At 37.4% G+C, this 19,659-nt stretch overlaps 1 protein-coding gene across 2 annotated transcripts in view; it reads left to right on the top strand.

Annotated features, from left to right (window-relative positions):
- The window catches only part of CHD9 (chromodomain helicase DNA binding protein 9), an 87,481-nt gene that overhangs the window by 50,560 nt on the left and 17,262 nt on the right, over positions 1-19,659 (top strand). For both annotated transcript variants that reach the window (XM_039721099.1, XM_039721100.1), the window contains 18 exons: positions 229-346; positions 854-940; positions 2,252-2,389; positions 4,523-4,644; positions 5,874-6,117; positions 7,199-7,375; positions 8,220-8,363; positions 8,467-8,722; positions 9,658-9,868; positions 11,868-12,063; positions 12,811-12,978; positions 13,543-13,722; positions 15,046-15,156; positions 15,814-16,010; positions 16,836-17,035; positions 17,501-17,660; positions 18,585-18,674; positions 19,450-19,560. In XM_039721099.1, coding sequence (XP_039577033.1) covers positions 229-346; positions 854-940; positions 2,252-2,389; positions 4,523-4,644; positions 5,874-6,117; positions 7,199-7,375; positions 8,220-8,363; positions 8,467-8,722; positions 9,658-9,868; positions 11,868-12,063; positions 12,811-12,978; positions 13,543-13,722; positions 15,046-15,156; positions 15,814-16,010; positions 16,836-17,035; positions 17,501-17,660; positions 18,585-18,674; positions 19,450-19,560 — 2,910 coding nt within the window. The remainder of the gene's footprint in view (positions 1-228; positions 347-853; positions 941-2,251; positions 2,390-4,522; positions 4,645-5,873; positions 6,118-7,198; positions 7,376-8,219; positions 8,364-8,466; positions 8,723-9,657; positions 9,869-11,867; positions 12,064-12,810; positions 12,979-13,542; positions 13,723-15,045; positions 15,157-15,813; positions 16,011-16,835; positions 17,036-17,500; positions 17,661-18,584; positions 18,675-19,449; positions 19,561-19,659) is intronic.

Below are 19,659 nucleotides of genomic sequence, written 5' to 3'. Positions count from 1 at the left end.
GAAATAAGCTTGTTTCTCTTCTTAGGACACATGAAAAAAATTTGTGAATCTATAGTTTCACAGGTTCCAGCTCAAAACCACTGCCTTAACTAGGTGCTGCAAGATGATTATTTGGAAGAATAAATCTTTGATCTTTGTGGTGGATTCTGTTATTTTAACTGTATATTAAAAATAGTTAGTAAGCTTTTGCTTTCACCAATGTGTTAATGTCAATCTCTGTGATTTTAGCTCATATCTCCACTGTGAGTGGGCCACAGAACAACAGCTTTTAAAGGATAAAAGAATCCAGCAGAAAATAAAGCGATTCAAAGTAAGGAAAGCACAAAGAGCTCACTTTTTTGCAGATGTGAGTATGAAATAAAAATTAAATAAGTTTTTTCTTTTTCTTGTAAAATTGTGATTAGTAGTTTGCTTTTATATGGAAGAGCTGATTGTTAGGAACTAAAAATGAGCCATTGGTGTTGGTTGCAGCAGGGGGTGGGTTATTTAATGTAATTTCAAGAGTAAATCTTCTGGAGTCACTGAACTAACCTGACTTACGTGGTCTAAAAGTGGAATTTATTGAGTAACTACTAGAAGTGGTAAGGAGGGAAGGATTGTGTCAGTATGGCTAGTTTCTCTAGGACTTCCACAAGACAGCACTTCATCCCAGAGATCTGGTGTCAAATCCCTCTTCAGTGAGTGTTGCCCAAAAGAGCCAAGGGGGTGTGTGCAGGGGGCTGGTGTGGAGTTTAAGGTCTGTGTAAGAACCTCAATAATTTCCAACTACCAAATTAATTTTGTGCATGATGAGACCAAGTCTTAAATACCAACTGTTTTTGCCTCTGCTGATTTTACTCATCTTGCACTGCAGATGGAAGAGGAACCTTTTAATCCTGACTATGTTGAAGTAGACCGGGTATTAGAAGTGTCTCTTTGTGAAGATAAAGACACTGGTGAGGTAAGCAAGTCAGGAAGGTACAGCTCCAGGTAGTGTTTGACAGTTGTAATTTTATCAGATCTCAGAGTAACACTTTAATGATTTCAAAGCTTCAGTAATATTTTTAGTGAGACATGACAGTCTTGTCCTTTCCTGTGCTACCTGTGGATTTGAAAAAGATTTGAAAGGCAAGTCAGCACTTAATAGCTTATATTTTTATTAGTATTAATAGGTCATAGTAGGCAAAGTTTAGGTATTGACTGACATAAATGTCAGGTTCAATAATTGTCTTGTGAGTTCCATCAAAAGGCTGATCCCATATACTGTCCTGTCTCTCTGATAGCAGCATGGGGTCACTGGTAATAAAAGCTTTAGGCAGCCAGTGATTTGAAGTGTATTGATAGCCACCAATGAACCATTCCCTCTGTATTTATCAAAACTCATTTTTTTTTATTTAAAAGTACCTCTTCTGGAAAGCTATTACACAACACAAAAACATTCTGAGATTTAAAAAAAGAAAATAGAAAAGCAAGTCAAGCAATTAAATTGCCAAAATGCAGAAAGAGTCTGAGAAAAGAGATCAAAGACTGAGAAGAAAGTTGTTGATTAAGGCTGTTGGAATATCTATAATGCTTATTCTGCTTGTGTGGATAGCAGAATGAGCAGACTTTTACCCAGTGATTTCTGCATTAATGTTCCTAAGAACTGAGAGAATGACTTTTCATTGTATGCAGCAGATTTGTAATTATTAAATTTTCAGAAAAAGTGTTGTCATAAGACTTTCCCCTCAGCTTCTGAGAGGATGACTCTATTTCATTTTTAAGTATTTGCATCTTGAGTCTAAGCAAGATGATCTGCTTTGGTTCCATTTTTTCTGTATGTTGTTCATCAAGCCTGTAAAGTTTTATCAGAGTCTTGTTGGTAAGACCTCTGGTTTAGGAGCTCTAAAGCTCTGGTTTAGGCCCAGGTAGCAGATTTGGAGAGTGGAGGAAATGTCCTGAGTGTAGCACTTCTGTAGTTAGTTCTGCCACCCCGCCCCATTTCCACAAATATCACAAATACTGTAATTTATCTTTGTTGAGACTAAAGCAAGATTTACTTGTGGGTAAGAGGGATTAAAAAGCACTCCAGAGGTCTACAGAAAGTGGCAGAGTGTTGGAAGCCAAGGATAAGTTGGTAGATAACAGGAATCTACATGGAACATTTAAAAAATTGTCAGAAATGTGATTTTAATTTCAACTCTTGTGTAAGCAAGCTAATCTAATAGTAAGGCATATTAACAGTCTGTATACTAAATTAAAAACTGATAACATTCAGAATTTTCTTCTGCAGCCTGTTATTTACTATTTAGTAAAATGGTGTTCATTGCCATATGAAGACAGTACGTGGGAGCTGAAAGAAGATGTAGATCAAGCAAAAATAGAAGAATTTGAACAATTGCAAGCTTCCAGGCCTGACTCAAGGAGATTGGTAAAATTATATCTAATTTACTTGTCTGTCTTGGTAAATCTGACTTCGTTTTCCCAACTTTAAACTCCTGTGTTAAAACATAAAGCTTATTGACATTCTGTATAAAGCGTCTGTGTGCCTTGTTACCTAGAATAATAAAACATTCAGGTAGGCATAGATAAATATTCTTATCTTAGTTGTTACTCTAAAAAAATTAATGCTTAGGAAAAAAATAGAAATGCTGTGACTTTGAGTTTCTAACTGAGCAGTGAGCCACAGGTTGAGACTGGCTATCACAGAACTGAGCACCTTTAAAATGAGCAGAAACCAGGATGACGTGTTAACGCCCTTTTATAGAGAAGAGAGTTAAACTTTGTGCTTCAGCACTGAAGGGAATTGGCAAATGAGATCTGTCAAACAGGTTCTGTAATTTTTTCCTGCTTTTATTTTTCTTCTTGTTAAAGAGCTAGCTGAAAGGAAGAAAAATACGTGTAATTAGGAAATGTGTTTTATCTTGAAATTATCAATCTTCTGTCTCTAAGAGCAGGAGAAAGCAAAATAGTTCTATTTCAAGTCCTGTATGTCATTGTCAGAGTAGGACATGTGTCCTGCGTGGTGTAGTACAACACTTGTTCTAACTTCTTTTACATAACTAAATATGCACAGTGTTTTAATTTGGAGGCTTTGGAATTTATTTTAATGGTTTTTCCATCTACAGATAATGACAGTAGTCACGATTAACATCTTCATATTATATTGAGTTCATTTTTGTAGTATTTATTTAAAATCCTGACATTTTGGCATGTGGGAAGAAGAGCTGTTATACCTCTGTTACCATATTTGGCTGTGAGAGAAAAAGATGATTAAAGCGCAACTGTACAACTGACAGTCATCTCAGCATCAGCAACAAGTATTTTTGCTTCAGGCTCCAGCAGCTACAAAAAAATTATTTGCTGACTGCAGCCCTGCAAGCAGGAGCATGGCTGCTGCAGGAGTGGGGGAGTGGACAGATGGCAGCTGGTGGGACGGGGAGGAAGCCACAGCTGCTGGGGAGGGACAGCTCTGCTGCACCCAGACCTGGGCTCAGGTGATGCTGACGCTGGCAGGGCAGAGAGAGAGAATTCACATGGAAAACTCAGAGCTGCCACATAAGGCCACATGAGTCTGAGTGAATGCAAGCTTTTATAAATGCTGAGAAATGGGGAGGGAGAGGGGGGGAAGTACAGCTGGTGAGAAAAGCTCCTACTAAAATTACTTCACTTGAATGTGTGAGTTTGTTCACATTGGGATGCAGGAGCTGTCAGAAGAGTTTTCTGCTGGAATCCTACCTAGTATCAGTCAAAAACTGCATGGTTTCACCTGCTAAGCCAGAGGCCAGGCTGTTCTGGCTTCAAGCTTGGGAACTTGTGTGTTTGTTTGTGTATATACATAAATATTTTATAGACAGTCTCTCAGCTTTCCTTAGCTTGTGAGGGCCCTGAAGGTGATACACCTTGATATTCTGTTTTGTCATGGTCTCTGTATCATGACCCTGCCTATGCTGATGCTGTTTTGATCAGATCCCTTGGGGAAATCTATTCAGGACACTAAAGCTCTCACAAGTTCACTTTTTTTGTACTACTGGCCCTGGCTTCATGCCTTGGCAGTGGGCCAGAGTGATCAGCAGTGCAGGGCAAGTGCAGAAGGGAAAGGGCAAGATCACAATAACTGTAGGTGCCCAGACTGCTTCAGCATCAGCTTCCAGAGCTGCCTTAGGCTTTAGGGGTGTTGTTAATCCCAATAATCAGCTGGCTCTCTTGTAGGTCACCTGCCTTAGAGCTGCCAAAGCGAAACTTCTTGTAGTCTTGAAATTTCATATATAAATGAATTTGTGTGCCCTATTATTCCTGCCAAAGTATTTGTGTTCTGTTTTTTGGAAACCAGTTGCTTAATTTAATTATCATACAGACTTAATTTTAGAAACAGCAATTCATAGAGAAAAATAAATTCAAATTTCAGATTTTTGCAGACTATTAATTAGTAAGTCGTGTTAACAATTGCACTTTCAAGGTTGAATAATAACCTAAAGTGATAGACTCCCAAAACAGCAGGTTAAATATTTTTGAAAAATAAAGCATGTATCAATCTGTACCTATATTAATCTTTCCCTTAAAGGACCGACCACCTCCAAACTCCTGGAAGAAGATAGAACAGTCCAGGGAATATAAGAATGGCAATCAGCTCAGGGAATATCAACTGGAAGGACTTAACTGGCTCCTATTCAACTGGTACAATAGGTATATGCATGGAATATTTTTTAATGTAGATTTTAAACTATATAGAGTGAATCACTTTTATTGGGGATGAATACTGTTTCAACTAAATATATTTTAGCTTCTCTGCTTGTAGCTAAAAGGATGTAACTGGAGCAAATTTCTCTACCTTTGGGTGTGCAAGGATGTTTTATCCACAAAAATGAACAAAAATATTACAATAATGCAACTAACATAACTGAGGATAAATTTTCAATGGCTATGAGGAAATTAAAGCAGAAACAATGAAAGCACAAGCTTTCACAATTTTTGAAACCAGTAGACACTTGCATCTTTCAAAATGATTGCTAGAAATAGTATCATAAAGTTACCTCTCTTCAAAAGTAAGGCTAGTAAATAATTGCATTATCTGTACTTAAAGCTAAAGTTAACTCCTGTGCATTAATACTATCTGTTATGAACAGAAGTATAATCACTTGAAAAAGATCTTTCCCAGAATGATGTATTTTCTCTGTTTCTAAGTTCATTAATGTATCTTCTGCTTGCTGTATTTCCAAAGTACCAGTTGCGTGTCCCTTATAGAGATGATGGCAGTGCAGTGGGTGTAGCATTTTACCATGCATGTTATTGGTCTGCAGAAGGAAATCTGATTTTAATTCTCATTCAAGCAGTGCAGAGCTGGGTGACATCTGCCAACAGTGAAGGGCTGCAATGTATGGCTGAGGGCAAACATGGAGTGGTGCTTCATGCAGTAATTTAGTTATAGGCATCTGTCTAGTTCTGGAATCAAAAAGGGAAATTTGTTAATGATGTTCTAATGCACTCCTTTTATGTGAGTGTAGCTGGGATACTTCCTATGTGTGATTTCTAGGGAATCTTCATTAATTCCTAGCCGTTTTGTCAAGGTGAATCTGCATGTAGGAAACCTGCTTAATTTAAATTCCTTTAATTAGGGCAAAGGTAGTCCCTAAAGAAAACTTCTTGAATATTTTTGTAGAACTTCACGGAACATTCTGTTCTCAGGTTTTGACAGTGCTAAACCTGATGCAACGCTTTACACAAAGGTTTTGTGCACATTCTTTCACCTTAACCAGGGAATTCTTTCAAGGATCTTTTTGCAGTTCCTCAGTTTTGACTGTTGTTGTAGACTGGTATATTTGAGCTTTGTTTCTGTAAATTGTTCATTTTACTAACAGCATTAGGGTCTGTACTTTATTTGGTGATAGTAACAAATAAAATTTTTTTGCTTTCAGGCGAAATTGCATTTTAGCAGATGAAATGGGCCTTGGCAAAACCATTCAGTCCATTACATTCCTGTATGAAATCCTCCTGACTGGTATTAGAGGCCCTTTCCTGATCATAGCTCCACTTTCCACCATAACAAACTGGGAGAGGGAGTTCCGCACGTGGACTGACCTGAACGTCGTGGTGTACCACGGCAGTATGATCAGCAGGCAGATGATCCAGCAGTATGAGATGTACTTCAGGGACTCCCAGGTACTGTCACGTCACTTGTGTGCAATAGCTCACCCTAAACACGGCTCAGGTGGCAGCAGTGACAAGGATACTTGACATTATCTGTCTTTTTATCTTGGTGAAAGTCACTTCACGTTCCAGGATGTTACATTTGAGCATCTTCAGCAAATGCTTACGGGGTGAATTTAGTGGCAGTGTTAGCAGCAAGATGTGTGTGTTGTTTCACTGTGCTGAGTAATTTTGCAATTGAATAGCAGTGACGCTGGTACTCTTGTGAAGATTAAAGTGTACACAGATGGTTGCAGTTGGGTCCTGAATTTGAAGAGCAGGGAGAAAAAAAATAATACTGATTAAGCTCTGCTACCTCTATGAAGCTGTTTATTTCCTTTTACTGGTGTTAACTGTGTACACTCTGAACTTGCTTTTCTGAAATACACACCATTAAATGACATGAGAAAAACTTGAAACCTGACTATTTAAAGAGGATTTAAAAAAATATATTGTGCATAAATAATTTTTTATAGTTGTCATGGTATGTCTTCAATATTGATAAAGCTGAGAACTTTATTAAACAGTGCTAAATATCAAAATGATATCTTGTTTGCCTAATGAGTTATTCTATACTGCCTTGCTGAAGGCTTTACATGTTTTCCTTGTCAGACCAATGGAGTACACTGGATAAAAGTTTTCATTGCATTCTCAGGTGATACTGTGATTACTTACTGTATGACTGCTAACTGTGTTAACATTATATATTGTGATTGATTGACTGTAGAATTTTTCCTGTCACTCAGATTTCCTTAGCATTAAAAATGGGGTTTTATCTACATGCACCTTCTGAAACAGTTCTGTTAGATGGTAATATCTGTAATTTAAAAAGGGTTAAATTTTTTCTGTTACTTAGGTAATACTGGATTTGGGTCCATGAATAATTACTCATTAGTATTAGTTAGAGAGTTACAAAGATTATTAAGTGTGATGACAAAGCAATTTATAATGTAAAATCCAGTGTCTGGCTCCTGGCAAAATTTCAGCAATGAAATGTGTACATTGAGCAGATGGGAGGGCATGTAACAAATTGTGTGTGTTGATGAATTTCTAGGGCCGTATTGTTCGAGGTACCTACAGGTTCCAGGCCATTATCACAACCTTTGAAATGATCCTTGGTGGCTGTCCAGAATTAAATGCAATTGAGTGGCGGTGTGTTATTATTGATGAAGCTCACAGACTGAAGAACAAAAACTGCAAACTTTTGGAAGGACTAAAATTAATGAACCTTGTGAGTAACTATAGTTCACTTCTTGGGGTTGATTTTAGTTTGGTATAGTATGATAATAAATGAAAAATTTGCTTTACATGTCAAAAAAGACCTCTCAGGCAGTGTTTCTTGAGGGATAACTATTTCTGATACTCTTCAAACATATGTGGTTTTGATAACTTATGCTGGTATATTTGTGATTAAACAAAATGTGGCAAGTTCTCACTGTAAGCACAGTCTATTTCCGATGATACTGTTGTACAGTTTTTGTTTTGATTAGGATGAAAATATCATTTAAAATTTGCTTTAGTTTTTGTGCAATGTGTTAAAATTTAGAAAGTATTTTAAGCAAGTTATTTAACAACAAAAGCGTGCAAGTGGTAGAATTTTAAATAGACAGATTGTCTAGGCCTATAGTTAAAATTTTATTTTATACAGCTAAAGATTTTTAAAAGCAGATACTACCATGTATCAGATGCAGCACCATGACTAGTTTTGCAGTGTTTTATTGCTTCATCATTACTTTCCCATGTGTTCTCACAAATCCTCTGAGTTGCTTTCTGATACTTGCTCAGAGTATATTTTTCACACTGTAGAGAGGGAGGATTATAAATCTGTGAATATTACAGGCAAAGTTGAAGTGTTCACTCATTCCTTCATTACAGATGTAGGAAGAGAAAATTTAAAGGAAAGCTACTAGAAAATACTTACTGATGTTTTTTTAATAATCTGCTTATTTGTATTCCCTGTATGCTTAGTGACACATAGAACTGGTGTTTTCAGGTTTTGATGCTCAGACTGAACACAAACATTTTTGCAAATGTCTGCAAATCAGGTTATGCAAGGTCTTTTTGTCCTTTTCTAGGAGCATAAAGTGCTGTTAACAGGTACCCCACTGCAGAACACAGTAGAAGAATTATTTAGCCTCCTTCATTTTCTGGAACCATTGCGTTTTCCTGCTGAATCTACATTCATGCAGGAGTTTGGAGACCTTAAAACAGAGGAACAGGTATGAATTCATCTGAGCTTTAGAGCTCAGGAGGGACTGCCTTTTCATTGAGCTACGGTGTTACCTTTTTTCATGTTCCAACAAACGGTTGTGCCTCCTTTAGGTTCAGAAACTACAAGCTATCCTGAAACCCATGATGCTCAGGAGATTAAAAGAAGATGTAGAAAAAAAGTTGGCTCCTAAGGAGGAAACCATAATAGAAGTAGAACTAACTAATATTCAGAAGAAATATTACCGAGCGATTTTGGAGAAAAATTTTGCCTTCTTATCCAAAGGAGCTGGGCAGGCGAATGTACCCAATCTGGTTAACACTATGATGGAACTCAGAAAGTGTTGTAATCACCCTTATCTCATCAAAGGTAAATACAGGATAAAGACTGGCTTTTTTGGGTTTTTTTTAACTTACTTTTCACTTTTATTTAAAATATGTAAGAATTTTGTAATAATTTTTCAATGTTTTCTTCAGATTTTCCAAGGCTTGGATTAGGTGCAAACATTTTTTTTGATAGATACAAGACAAAGTTGAGAGACATTTGCATATTTGAGGCCTGAAGCTTGAACTTACTCTGTAGGATTTCACAGAACATTTAGAAGCAGTTATCTCATGGAAATGGTACAGCTCTTTAAAAACAGTATGAACAAGAACTTCTAGGTCTAAGTTTTAAAATGAATGGTTCTTTAAAGTGATATGATCTCTGTCAGTCTTCGTTGCTATTCTCACTTATTAATAACTGGTGTTTTTCCTGACTTGCAAGAAGATACACTTTACACTCGGAAAGTTTTGGCTGTGGTTTCAGAAGTAGTATTCAAAATACTGTTTTTTTGCAAAGACTCGTGATGCATTTAAAATATCACAAAAGACAAAAAAACTTTTTTTTAGCAATCTTTTTTTACAGTACTTGAGAATATGTGTTTCAGTTTTTGAAATTTGGAGGATGGGGGTTCACCTCATTCAAATGTTCTTTCTATGGTGTTGTGCTTTGAAAACTTAAGACTTGTTGTCAAAGCTGATAAAAATAGATGTTCTTGCTTAGACTTCAGATCCATCCAGAGCTCTGTTCTGTCTCCATCAGTACCTACAGGGGGATATTGAGGATACAGCACTTGTTTTAAAAGCTGATAAAAATAGATGTTCTTGCTTAGACTTCAGATCCATCCAGAACTGTTCTGTCTCCATCAGTACCTAAAGGGAGATATTGAGGATACAGCACTGGTTTTGGTAACTTAGATTTGAATGAATGAGGAGGTATTTGTGTAGATACATCCACAGATATGGAAATATATTCTTTGATAGGTGCTGAGGAAAAGATCCTTGGAGAGTTCAAAGAAACATACAGTCCAAGTGCTCCTGACTTCCACCTGCAAGCAATGATCCAGTCTGCTGGGAAATTGGTTCTTATTGATAAGCTTCTTCCAAAAATGAAAGCAGGAGGCCACAAGGTCCTTATCTTCTCTCAAATGGTGCGCTGCCTTGATATTTTGGAGGATTACCTTATACATAAAAGGTAAGCTTCATCTTCTCTATGCTGTGGTATATTGTTCTGCGTGAATGGTAGAGCAGGATTAATGACAGCAGCCCACCAAAGCTGGGAGTTCTGTTTTCTTTGTTTGCTATTCAATGTGTAACTTTGTGTTCTGTGGTGATTTGTTCATTACTAATTAAAAACTTCAGAGAAAAACTAAAGAGAGGTTGTCCAATTTGAATAAACCATGTGCCTTCAGTCTGTTGCTTTTTTCATTAAACATTCAGTTATGTATATACTGTTTTTACATCTTTGGTCAGAAACCAGGCAAGTTCAAGCTTATCATTGCTTGCCCAAACCCCAGGAAGCCCTGAATGTGTTCTTCACTTACTTGGTGTTGAACTGGGACCAGATGGGGCCAAGATACAGCTCCTTACTTCCAAATGAATATAAACACAAAGTGGTAAACAACTGGGGGATGTGGTTTTTATTAATGTAAAAGTGAAAATATTCTTCCTATCTTTGCTAAGTTGACTGCTTTGAATTTTGCAGCAGAACTGAACTGCCAGCCATAAACCTGCTCCTTAGGCTGGCTTTTGCCATCATGTGTAATTGCACCCTCTGGTTATTACAGACTATTGACTCCATGGAAACTGAATGCTTTTTTGAGCATGTGACTAAATAAATGCATAAAACCTTAAACTTAGTTACAATTAGTAGTTGCTGTATCAACCTGAAAATCTACAGGAAGGCATAGTTCTTGTTGTTTTTTTGTGTTGCAATGTACATATTGCTTTGAAGTTTGTAATTGCCAGGGAACTACATCATAGTAACACAGAGTTAACATGTTGAAAAACAAAAATTATTAATGTTAAGCCTTCCTGCAGTGGATACTGGAACACTGGATATTAGATTATTTTAATATCTGTTTTAGTGATAGTTTTATATTAAAGGTGTCTGTTTGAACTGGAAATGCAACGGTTTCTGTTTCATTTTAAAAGATTAATTTTAACTTCATAGTGATACTTACAATTCTTCATGGAAAATGTTCCTTTTTCTGCAATGATATTACCTTTAGGCCAGTGAATCATATCTACAGGTGGAATCTTTTGAAATCCATAGAAGCTGAAATTTGCTATGTGCTGCCATTTGATTAGAAATGTTAGAATGCACACATGATCAGACTTAGCACTTAACAGAATTCAGGCCTGTAGGAGATAGATGGCTGCCTGCCAGAATGCCTGTGGTCCTGTGGATTATCTGCTGTGCCATTTTATAGCTGATGAGAAGAAAAATGGTCGTGAGGCTTTTTGACTACTAGGTGCACATTCAGCTTCTTACTCAGTGTACAAGTACAGAAGTATTTGCTCCCTTTTTAAGCATTTTGCTTGATTTCAGAAGTTTCAAAGCAGTCTTTGTTATTGTCAAAGGTAACAAATGAGAGTTTTACTTCAGGCTTGAAAATTTGCTCGGTTTAGTCTAGGAGGCCTTGGTAAAGACTGTTAAAGGTGCTGTCGTGTCATTTTTTGTTCCATTTCTCTTAATCTTTACAGAATCAATATGCAGTTTTTCCGGTGACAGCTCACCAAGTTCTGGTTTCTGCTGATTGCTTGGTTACCCTTAATGTGTTCAGGCAATCTGGTATATAATACAAGAGTCCACTGTCCTGCTTATGTGACCCTAGGCAGGGATCCAAGGATAATATGTGAAAAACTTGAGTGTCCACATAGGGACTTCAGGTTAGGGTGTGTTTTAATGCAACTGAGTAGTGCAGGTATAATCAGGTAGTTGCTTAGTGGACAAAATGCAGAAGAACTTGTCTTAAAATGCTCAGTGTTTGGACTTGCTGATGTGCCTTGGTGCTACAGCTCTGCAAGTTCTGACATGATTCGTGGTTATGTTACCCGCTGCTATTCAGAGTTAGTCTTTATCACTTTAATTCACTATACAGAATAAATGTAAGCAGTAGAGCTGTTCAAAGGCTCTCTGAATTGCAGACCCACTTGTGAAGCCGTGCGTGCTGTGTGTGTGCTGTTTGCAGGTACCTGTACGAGCGCATCGACGGGCGCGTGCGGGGGAACCTGCGGCAGGCTGCCATCGACCGCTTCAGCAAACCCGACTCGGATCGCTTCGTCTTCCTCCTCTGCACCCGGGCTGGGGGCCTGGGCATCAACCTGACTGCAGCAGATACCTGCATCATTTTTGATTCTGACTGGAATCCCCAAAATGACCTGCAGGTAAATTTTTTTGAGCATGGTAGAGATCCCTAATTAAACCCAATGGATAAAAATTTCATCGCTTTGAATATTGTCTCTGTTTGAACACATGTAATTTTGAAAGATTTATGTTTTAGGGCATGTGTTTAAAGTTTTTTGATGCCTTCAGTTCAGAAGAGATTTCATTTGGTTGGGAACTTTCAAATCAGTTACTTCTGAAATGTATAGCACAGGTGAAGTCAGTGATTTGGTAACACCCTTAAGAATTGATGACACTGTGAACCTGGGGGCTATATTTTGCATGTACTGACTAACACAGTTTATGGAAATAGAGGTGTTCATTTGAATTATAGTATACAGAATAGGATTAATATGCAATACAAAAAGTGAATTACTTGAATCTAGGAATTGGATGCTGAAATTTAAATAATTCTCAAGTTGCAACTCCTTTACCGTTTGTTTCAGGAGATCAGCTCACTTAGGAGCTAGCAGGTCTTTTTATCTGGTGTTACTGCAAGGGAGGTACCAGTCAGGAACATTCAGCACAGGCCATTCAGCTGCATTTTTCTTGCTACACTGTTTTAAGAAAACTGTTTACTTTGTGGAAAATGTCTGATAGCTTCTGTTTGCTTAAATGTGTGTTAACTTGTTTTGAGTTCATGCTCCTGTTTTTGGTTTGGGCTACAGCAGAAACAGGTTTTTAAAAGATCACTATGTTATTATTAAGTGAGTCTAAATTGTAATTTCTGTCTTCTCTTCCTTCCAAAGGCTCAAGCCCGATGCCACAGGATTGGTCAGAACAAAGCAGTGAAGGTCTACAGACTGATCACACGTAATTCCTATGAGAGAGAGATGTTTGACAGAGCAAGTCTGAAACTGGGACTGGATAAGGCTGTCTTGCAGAGTATGAGTGGAAGAGAAAACAGTGTTGGTGGTGTATGTAGATTTATTTCCTGAAATAACCTTCCTTTTGCTTTTGTAATCATGTGGGAATTACTTTAAATTACAGAAGCTGCCACTTTTTCCTTTTTCTGTCATTTGCATCTCCATTCTGTTTTCTGATGTGAACTAGCTATATAGCTGATAGAATTTTAAATCTAGTCAGTTACTCTGATAAATCTTTCACTATTTCTTGCCTCATAAAGTTCAAGGTAGATAATGTCAAAGTGTTAAAACAAGGAGAAAAATTTCTTTCTTTCCTTGTATTTTTTCATTCTAAGATAATGTGTTACTTTAATATAAGTATGAACAGGTAACTTTTTTAAAAATGCACATCATGGTGTTGAGAATAGTCAAAAAAAAGGCATACTTTTAAAAATGGGTACTGTAAGCACCTAATTTATTATTTCAGCTATCAGCTAGACTTTTCTCATAGCTTTTAATACTCCAGATTTAGGCTTATATATCATAAGCACGAGTTGTGGAAAGATGGGAAAGAGGAGAGAAAACATTTCAGGGATTTTTTTTCTTGGCTGTCTAAACCTGATTGCGTTTGCTCAGATCCAACAACTCTCCAAAAAAGAAATAGAAGACTTGCTTCGAAGAGGTGCCTATGGTGCCATTATGGATGAGGAGGATGAGGGCTCCAAGTTCTGTGAGGAAGACATTGACCAGATTCTGCAGCGTCGGACTAAAACCATCACGATCGAGTCCGAGGGAAGAGGCTCCACGTTTGCCAAGGTGCAGAGCACCAGGGTGTTCTGTGACAGTACAGAGCTGTGAATGTGGATCTTGTAGAGCTTAGGCCTTACTTTTAACTTCTGTTTCTTTGTGTTTAATGGGGATACCCATGTGTGAGGTGCATGTTTTGGGTTCTTGCATCTGTACATTTCTGTTAACGTGCACATAAAAAGTCAGATTGCCACTGACAGATTCTGTAAACGCCAGGTGCAAGGAGTGTGCTTGAGCAAGGATGAGTAATGGATCTGTGCTGCTTTGGGAAAGGCTGGGGGTTGTGGGAGATATGATGAGCTGCATTAACCAAGAATATTAAAACAAATTTGCTTATAGATCTAGTTGTATTTAGATACATTAAGGGAAAGGGAAAATATATATGACAATAATTAACAAGGTTAAAAATTAATATGGTTAAAAAATGCATTTTAAAAATGCCTAACCAAAGGATATATTTTGAATCTTGAGCTTTTTTGGTAAGAATTGGAGAAGCAAAATACGAAGTGTCCTAAAATAGCAGTGAGTGGAGATACATATATGTACATAGAAAGGGGGCTGAGAGTGTAAAATATCAAGCGGTAAAACTGAGCTTGGGGTGTGGGCACTTCATAATTGCAGTTGTGACAATTCCAAAATAATTAAAAAGGCAAAGAAAAAAGAAGACTTTAAATATCGTAAATGAATATTTATATTCTTAAATGGCAATATTTAAAAATATTATTTATTTATATGTTTGTTTAGGTTTTCTTGTATCTTGCTGATTATGGCTTAAACAAGAACTAGATTTCTAAAGATCATCATCACTGTCTTTTTATCAGAAGAGTTAGAAATTTTTTTGTATATTTACTTTTTTCCCAAATGCAGTGTATCAGGGTTTTTTAAATGCCTTCTGAAATTAAGCCTATTCCATGCACTCAGGCTTTGATTGTTGGCAGCTTAAACACCCCTTTGAAATTTCCCTCAAGCGAGTACTTCTGCATGAGATGAAATCCCCAAATGCTGATAAGCCTCTTCAAAAGATTCTTTTTTCTTCCATTCAAGTAATTTAGATTCAGACTTAGAAGCAGAAGAATCTTGCTGCTTAATGTTCTGCTCTCCTGATGGTGCATAAAAGTTCATTAGATTTTTCTGATATATTATGGTTCTGATTTTTAAAAATTAAGGGGGAGGAGAGCTTTTGAGTTGCTTTGCAGTGTAAGTAACTTCTAAAGTCTTAACAGCTGCTTGGGAGATTTTTGATGAAATAAGGTCAGGCAATCGTACAGCAGTGAGGCAAACTACAAACTTTTGATGTATGATGTTGGTAAGCTTTAGTTTTGTTTATTACAGGCTAGTTTTGTTGCATCTGGAAACAGGACTGATATTTCACTAGATGATCCCAACTTCTGGCAGAAATGGGCCAAAAAAGCAGAAATTGATATTGATGCTATCAGTGGTAGAGTAAGTACTTTTTTAATGTGGTTTTTGAATTCAAGCATGTGCTTGCTGTTAAATTCTGAGATTGCAGGTATGGGATTTCTGGTGCTTTTTCATTAATATTTCAACAAATCAAACATTTTGTGCTGGCTTATTTGTGCATGAGCAGTCGGCCTCCTGAGAGCTGTAGTTTCTAATTTCCCTCCTGTCCAGTGAAAAGTTTGGACGTTTCTGACTTTTGTCAAAGACCTGAAAATGATTGAAATGGTGGAATTATTCTGATTGCCCCATTTCTCTTGTCTGTAAATCTTGGACTTGACTCTGCAAAATAAGTGACTAAAACCTGTATAAATTTTATAATATTGCAATCTGTGTCCTATACTTGAAGACATTCCCCATGCATTTGATTCAAAAAGGTTTCAGTGCCCTCTATCTCAGAAAGACTGCAGAGTAGTCTGTGTGAGCATTCAGCTCAGGTGAGATAGTCTGTGTTGTTTGTAACTAATGTGCTGGCATTAGCATATGAAACTCATTTTTTCTTGCCTTAAATACCACAAATTTTTACTTGCTCCATGGGTGCTCAGTGTCCTCATGAATAGCTGTAATTGGCAAGAGGTAGGAATTGTTTCTGAACTGGAGCTGTGTGCTTGACAAAAACAAGGTTTGTTTGCAATTTTGCAGAACAGCCTTGTCATTGATACCCCAAGAATCAGGAAGCAAACACGGCCCTTCAGTGCTACCAAGGATGAGCTGGCAGAGCTGTCTGAGGTGGAGAGTGAGGGTGACGAGAAGCCCAAGCTCCGCCGGCCGTGCGACCGCTCCAATGGCTACGGAAGGACAGAGTGCTTCCGAGTGGAGAAGAACTTGCTGGTCTATGGGTATTGTGGACATCCTTCTTCATTCTGTGAAGGGTTTTAAAAATATGGGTTTTTCCATGTAGTAAATAGTATTTGTGGAATAACTGAACTCTAGATTGGCAGTGACCTGGAGTGTGTGCAGGGAATGTTTTTAGAACAGGAATTTATCTTGCATCCTGTAATAAATGTTCCTGACAATTTGCAATTAAAAAAACATTAAGAAAGAAGGGTGAAAATCTTTCTTCAAATGAGATTACAGCATTTAACGTGGGCACTACAGGAGTCTCTCTAAAAATTATTACAGTAAGGGCTGCAGGCAGCTCAAGACTCCTTAAAAATGTCTGAAATAATGCCTTGGTAGGTAACTTGATTTTCATAATTGTAGAACATCTTGCACTTCTGTGAGGCACAAATAGGAACTGAGAATCTAACCAGTTATTTTAAGCATGCTGAAATCAGATAACATGATTTGGAAATCAAATCTTAGTTGTTCTCTCACCCATCTTAAAAGAAAAATAACAGCATTCCTGTCAGAATGAGTTCCCATCAGTTTTGTGTCTTTGAAGTTCAAAACAGTCATCCATATTTTTTGTTAAGAGGCACTTCTTGTTTAAAACTGTTTTAATCATGTGGAGTTATGTTGGTAATGTTACTTTATTTCTTCATTTATTATTTCTAATAATAAACTAAATAAAGTAATGTTACTTTATTTATTATTTCTACTCAGTAACTTAAGCTGAAAGAAAAAGGTTAAAAGCTAAGTATTTTAGAGAAGAATTCTCTTTTGTAAGAGAAGTCTGTAGTGTTTCACTTCCAGGTGCTGATTTGTGTTTCACTTTGGACTAGGTGGGGCCGATGGAGAGAAATTCTGTCCCATGGCCGCTTCAAGAGGCAGCTGAATGAGCAGGATGTGGAAATCATTTGCAGGGCCCTGTTAGCCTATTGCCTTGTTCACTACAGAGGGGATGAGAAAATAAAGAGTTTTATATGGGATCTCATCACCCCAACAGAGGATGGGCAAACGCGAGAGTTACAGAACCACCTCGGTAAGGACTTAATGTGTTTCTGCACTTAAACAGCTTCATCTGTGTGTGCCTGTGGTACTGGGATAAAAAGAGCAAAAAACCCTCTCTGAACACATCCTACTTGAAATAAATGGGATTTATTTCAAGCACACAATTCAGCTGATGGGCAAAGAAGTGTCACTGCTGCTTTGCCTTGGATTTGATGGCTTACCCAAATGGTGTTTGGTGAGGGCTTTCATTTCATTCAGAAGAACCTGTTCTGTTTCATGGTAGGTGACAGACAGCACACTCCTCTTCTCCCCCTCTCCTGTTGGTCCTTTCAGGTGATGTGTACTCCAGAGATGCTCTGAGACACAAAAAGACTCGCATACAGAGGCTGATCTTAGTGTTGATCCTGCACTGCAGATTCAATGCCTCTATAGGATATGGGAACTAGAAATATTGTGGGCATCTATATCTATACCTGTAATATTTTACGTTATATAGGCTTATCAGCCCCTGTGCCTAGAGGAAGAAAAGGAAAAAAAGTGAAGACCCAGGCTAGCACTTTTGATATACACAAAGCTGAATGGCTTCGAAAATACAATCCAGAGCATCTGTTGCAAGATGAAGGATACAAAAAGCACATAAAACACCATTGCAACAAGTAAGCAGTAGCTGAAATGAATGTCTTTTGATGTTTGTTTTTTCTTCTAGTTTCTCATTGTCTTAGACTTTAAAATAGTTGTGGCAGTAGGAAGAAAGAAGTTTTAATGGTGTTAGTTTGATTAGAATAAATGGGTCTTGGTGTATTTGGACATGAACAGATGATTTCACATGTAAAATAATTCTGTTACAGTTTTTGAAGAAACTGTTTTTGTCTGTGGAGGGATCTCTTGCTAACATGTTTGGGGTGCCTTGCAGCAGCAAGGGACTAAAGAGTGGGCGTGCTTATCAAAGAGACTGAAAGCACTGAAGTTGTTGCCCCTCAATCTTACGTGCCGTTTCCCTGGCATGTTTTCTAGGATTCAGAGAATTTGAGCTACCAGTTTGTGAAAGCTTAGTCATTCATGGCAGTGAATGAACTTGGTTTTGATAAACGATTTTTCTGTAGCAAAACTTGTCATATTCTGCTTGGGCAATTCATACAGCTGTAGTCAAGAATTGAGGTAAAGCATGCAGAAGTCATTGGGGTCATGCACCAAACTGAGTGAGAAGGAATGGAAAGGTTAAGGGGAAGGATGTTCATTGTCAGCCGACTCGATCCTCTCTAAGGACATGTTCTAAGCAGGAAAAGGGAAAATAGCACTTTGTTCGTATCAGTATTTTATGAAGCAAGTGAAGAATGCTCTGCTGATCCTGGTCTTTGGGATTTGAAAGAAATTTTGCCATGAAACAATTTGTAAATGTGATTACAATAAAAAGTCTTAGGTCACCAGAGCTGGGTGTTAACCCCCCCCCCCCACCTTAAAACTGAAGGAAGCATGTTTAAGGAAAATTACTTGAAATGTCTGTGATAAAACAAAACCCTCCACAATTACTGGAAGATTTTGATTTCTAATATTTGTATTTCTCTTTTTTCTTTACTTAGAGTCTTACTTCGAGTAAGAATGCTATATTACTTAAAGCAAGAAGTAATTGGTAATGAATTCCAAAAGGTCTTTGATGGAACTGATGCCAGGTGAACTATAGAGAATATTTTTACTTGTTTATTTCAAATGTCAGATGAAAATTCAAGGATCTGCCTAGACCTAAATGAGAAATGTTAAAACTAAATGTGTTTATCCTTAGGCTGTGAGAAACATGTTTTTGTTTTCTCTTTGTTTACTAAACACTTCATCAACTTGACATGAGGAAGTCCTGATTCCTCTTCATGAGTCTAGCTATATAAAGTAAAATAATATGAGTCAAATAGACTGAAAAAGTGAGTGAAAGATAGAATTATGTACTTGACATGATAATTGGCAGGTTTTCCCCTGCTTGTGATTATGTGCTGTGTATTCCATTAATGCCGTCAGTTTTTTTAACATTTTTTTTGGAAAGGCAAGTATTGCTGTTTGGAAATTCTTGAACTCACTGCTCCAGGAGCTTGTGGCAGATAGAAAGTTGTAATTTGATTCAGAAATATTAGTGAGAAACAGTCCTTCTCATGCTGTTAAACACTAACACAGATAATCTTTGCTTTGCAATGGTGTGCTAGCACAGGCTGCTGGGAGTTAGTGAAGTTCACGGGGAGAGGAAGAATGGTGTATACTGGTTTTGCTTTTGTATTCTTTCCCCATTATTGGTCTCAAATACAAAATACCAAGTTGTCTGGGTGTTTTGTATTGCTGGTTTTACTGTATTTGTGTGCTTTAAAGTCCCACATGAAGTAGAAATATACTAAGAAAATTAAAAAATTTATTTCTTCCTCTGAATTGTATTGATGTTGATGTGCTCTTGCTGATTCTCTTTAGTGAAATTGATGTTTGGGTTCCTGAGCCAGACCACTCTGAAGTTCCTGCTGAATGGTGGGATGCAGATGCAGATAAATCTCTTCTAATTGGAGTTTTTAAACATGGTGAGTAATGAGGTTGACTGTGTATGTACTTCCCCATACCCTGAAATAAAAACACCTTACACTCAATTTTTTTTTTTTACTATGGAAGTTGATTTTTTGCCACTTT

Source organism: Passer montanus, unplaced genomic scaffold (assembly GCF_014805655.1).
Source record: "Passer montanus isolate IOZ18808 unplaced genomic scaffold, ASM1480565v1 scaffold45, whole genome shotgun sequence".
NCBI lineage: Eukaryota > Metazoa > Chordata > Aves > Passeriformes > Passeridae > Passer > Passer montanus.
Note: the sequence above shows the minus strand (reverse complement) of the source record. Positions and strands in the feature narration are given on the sequence as shown.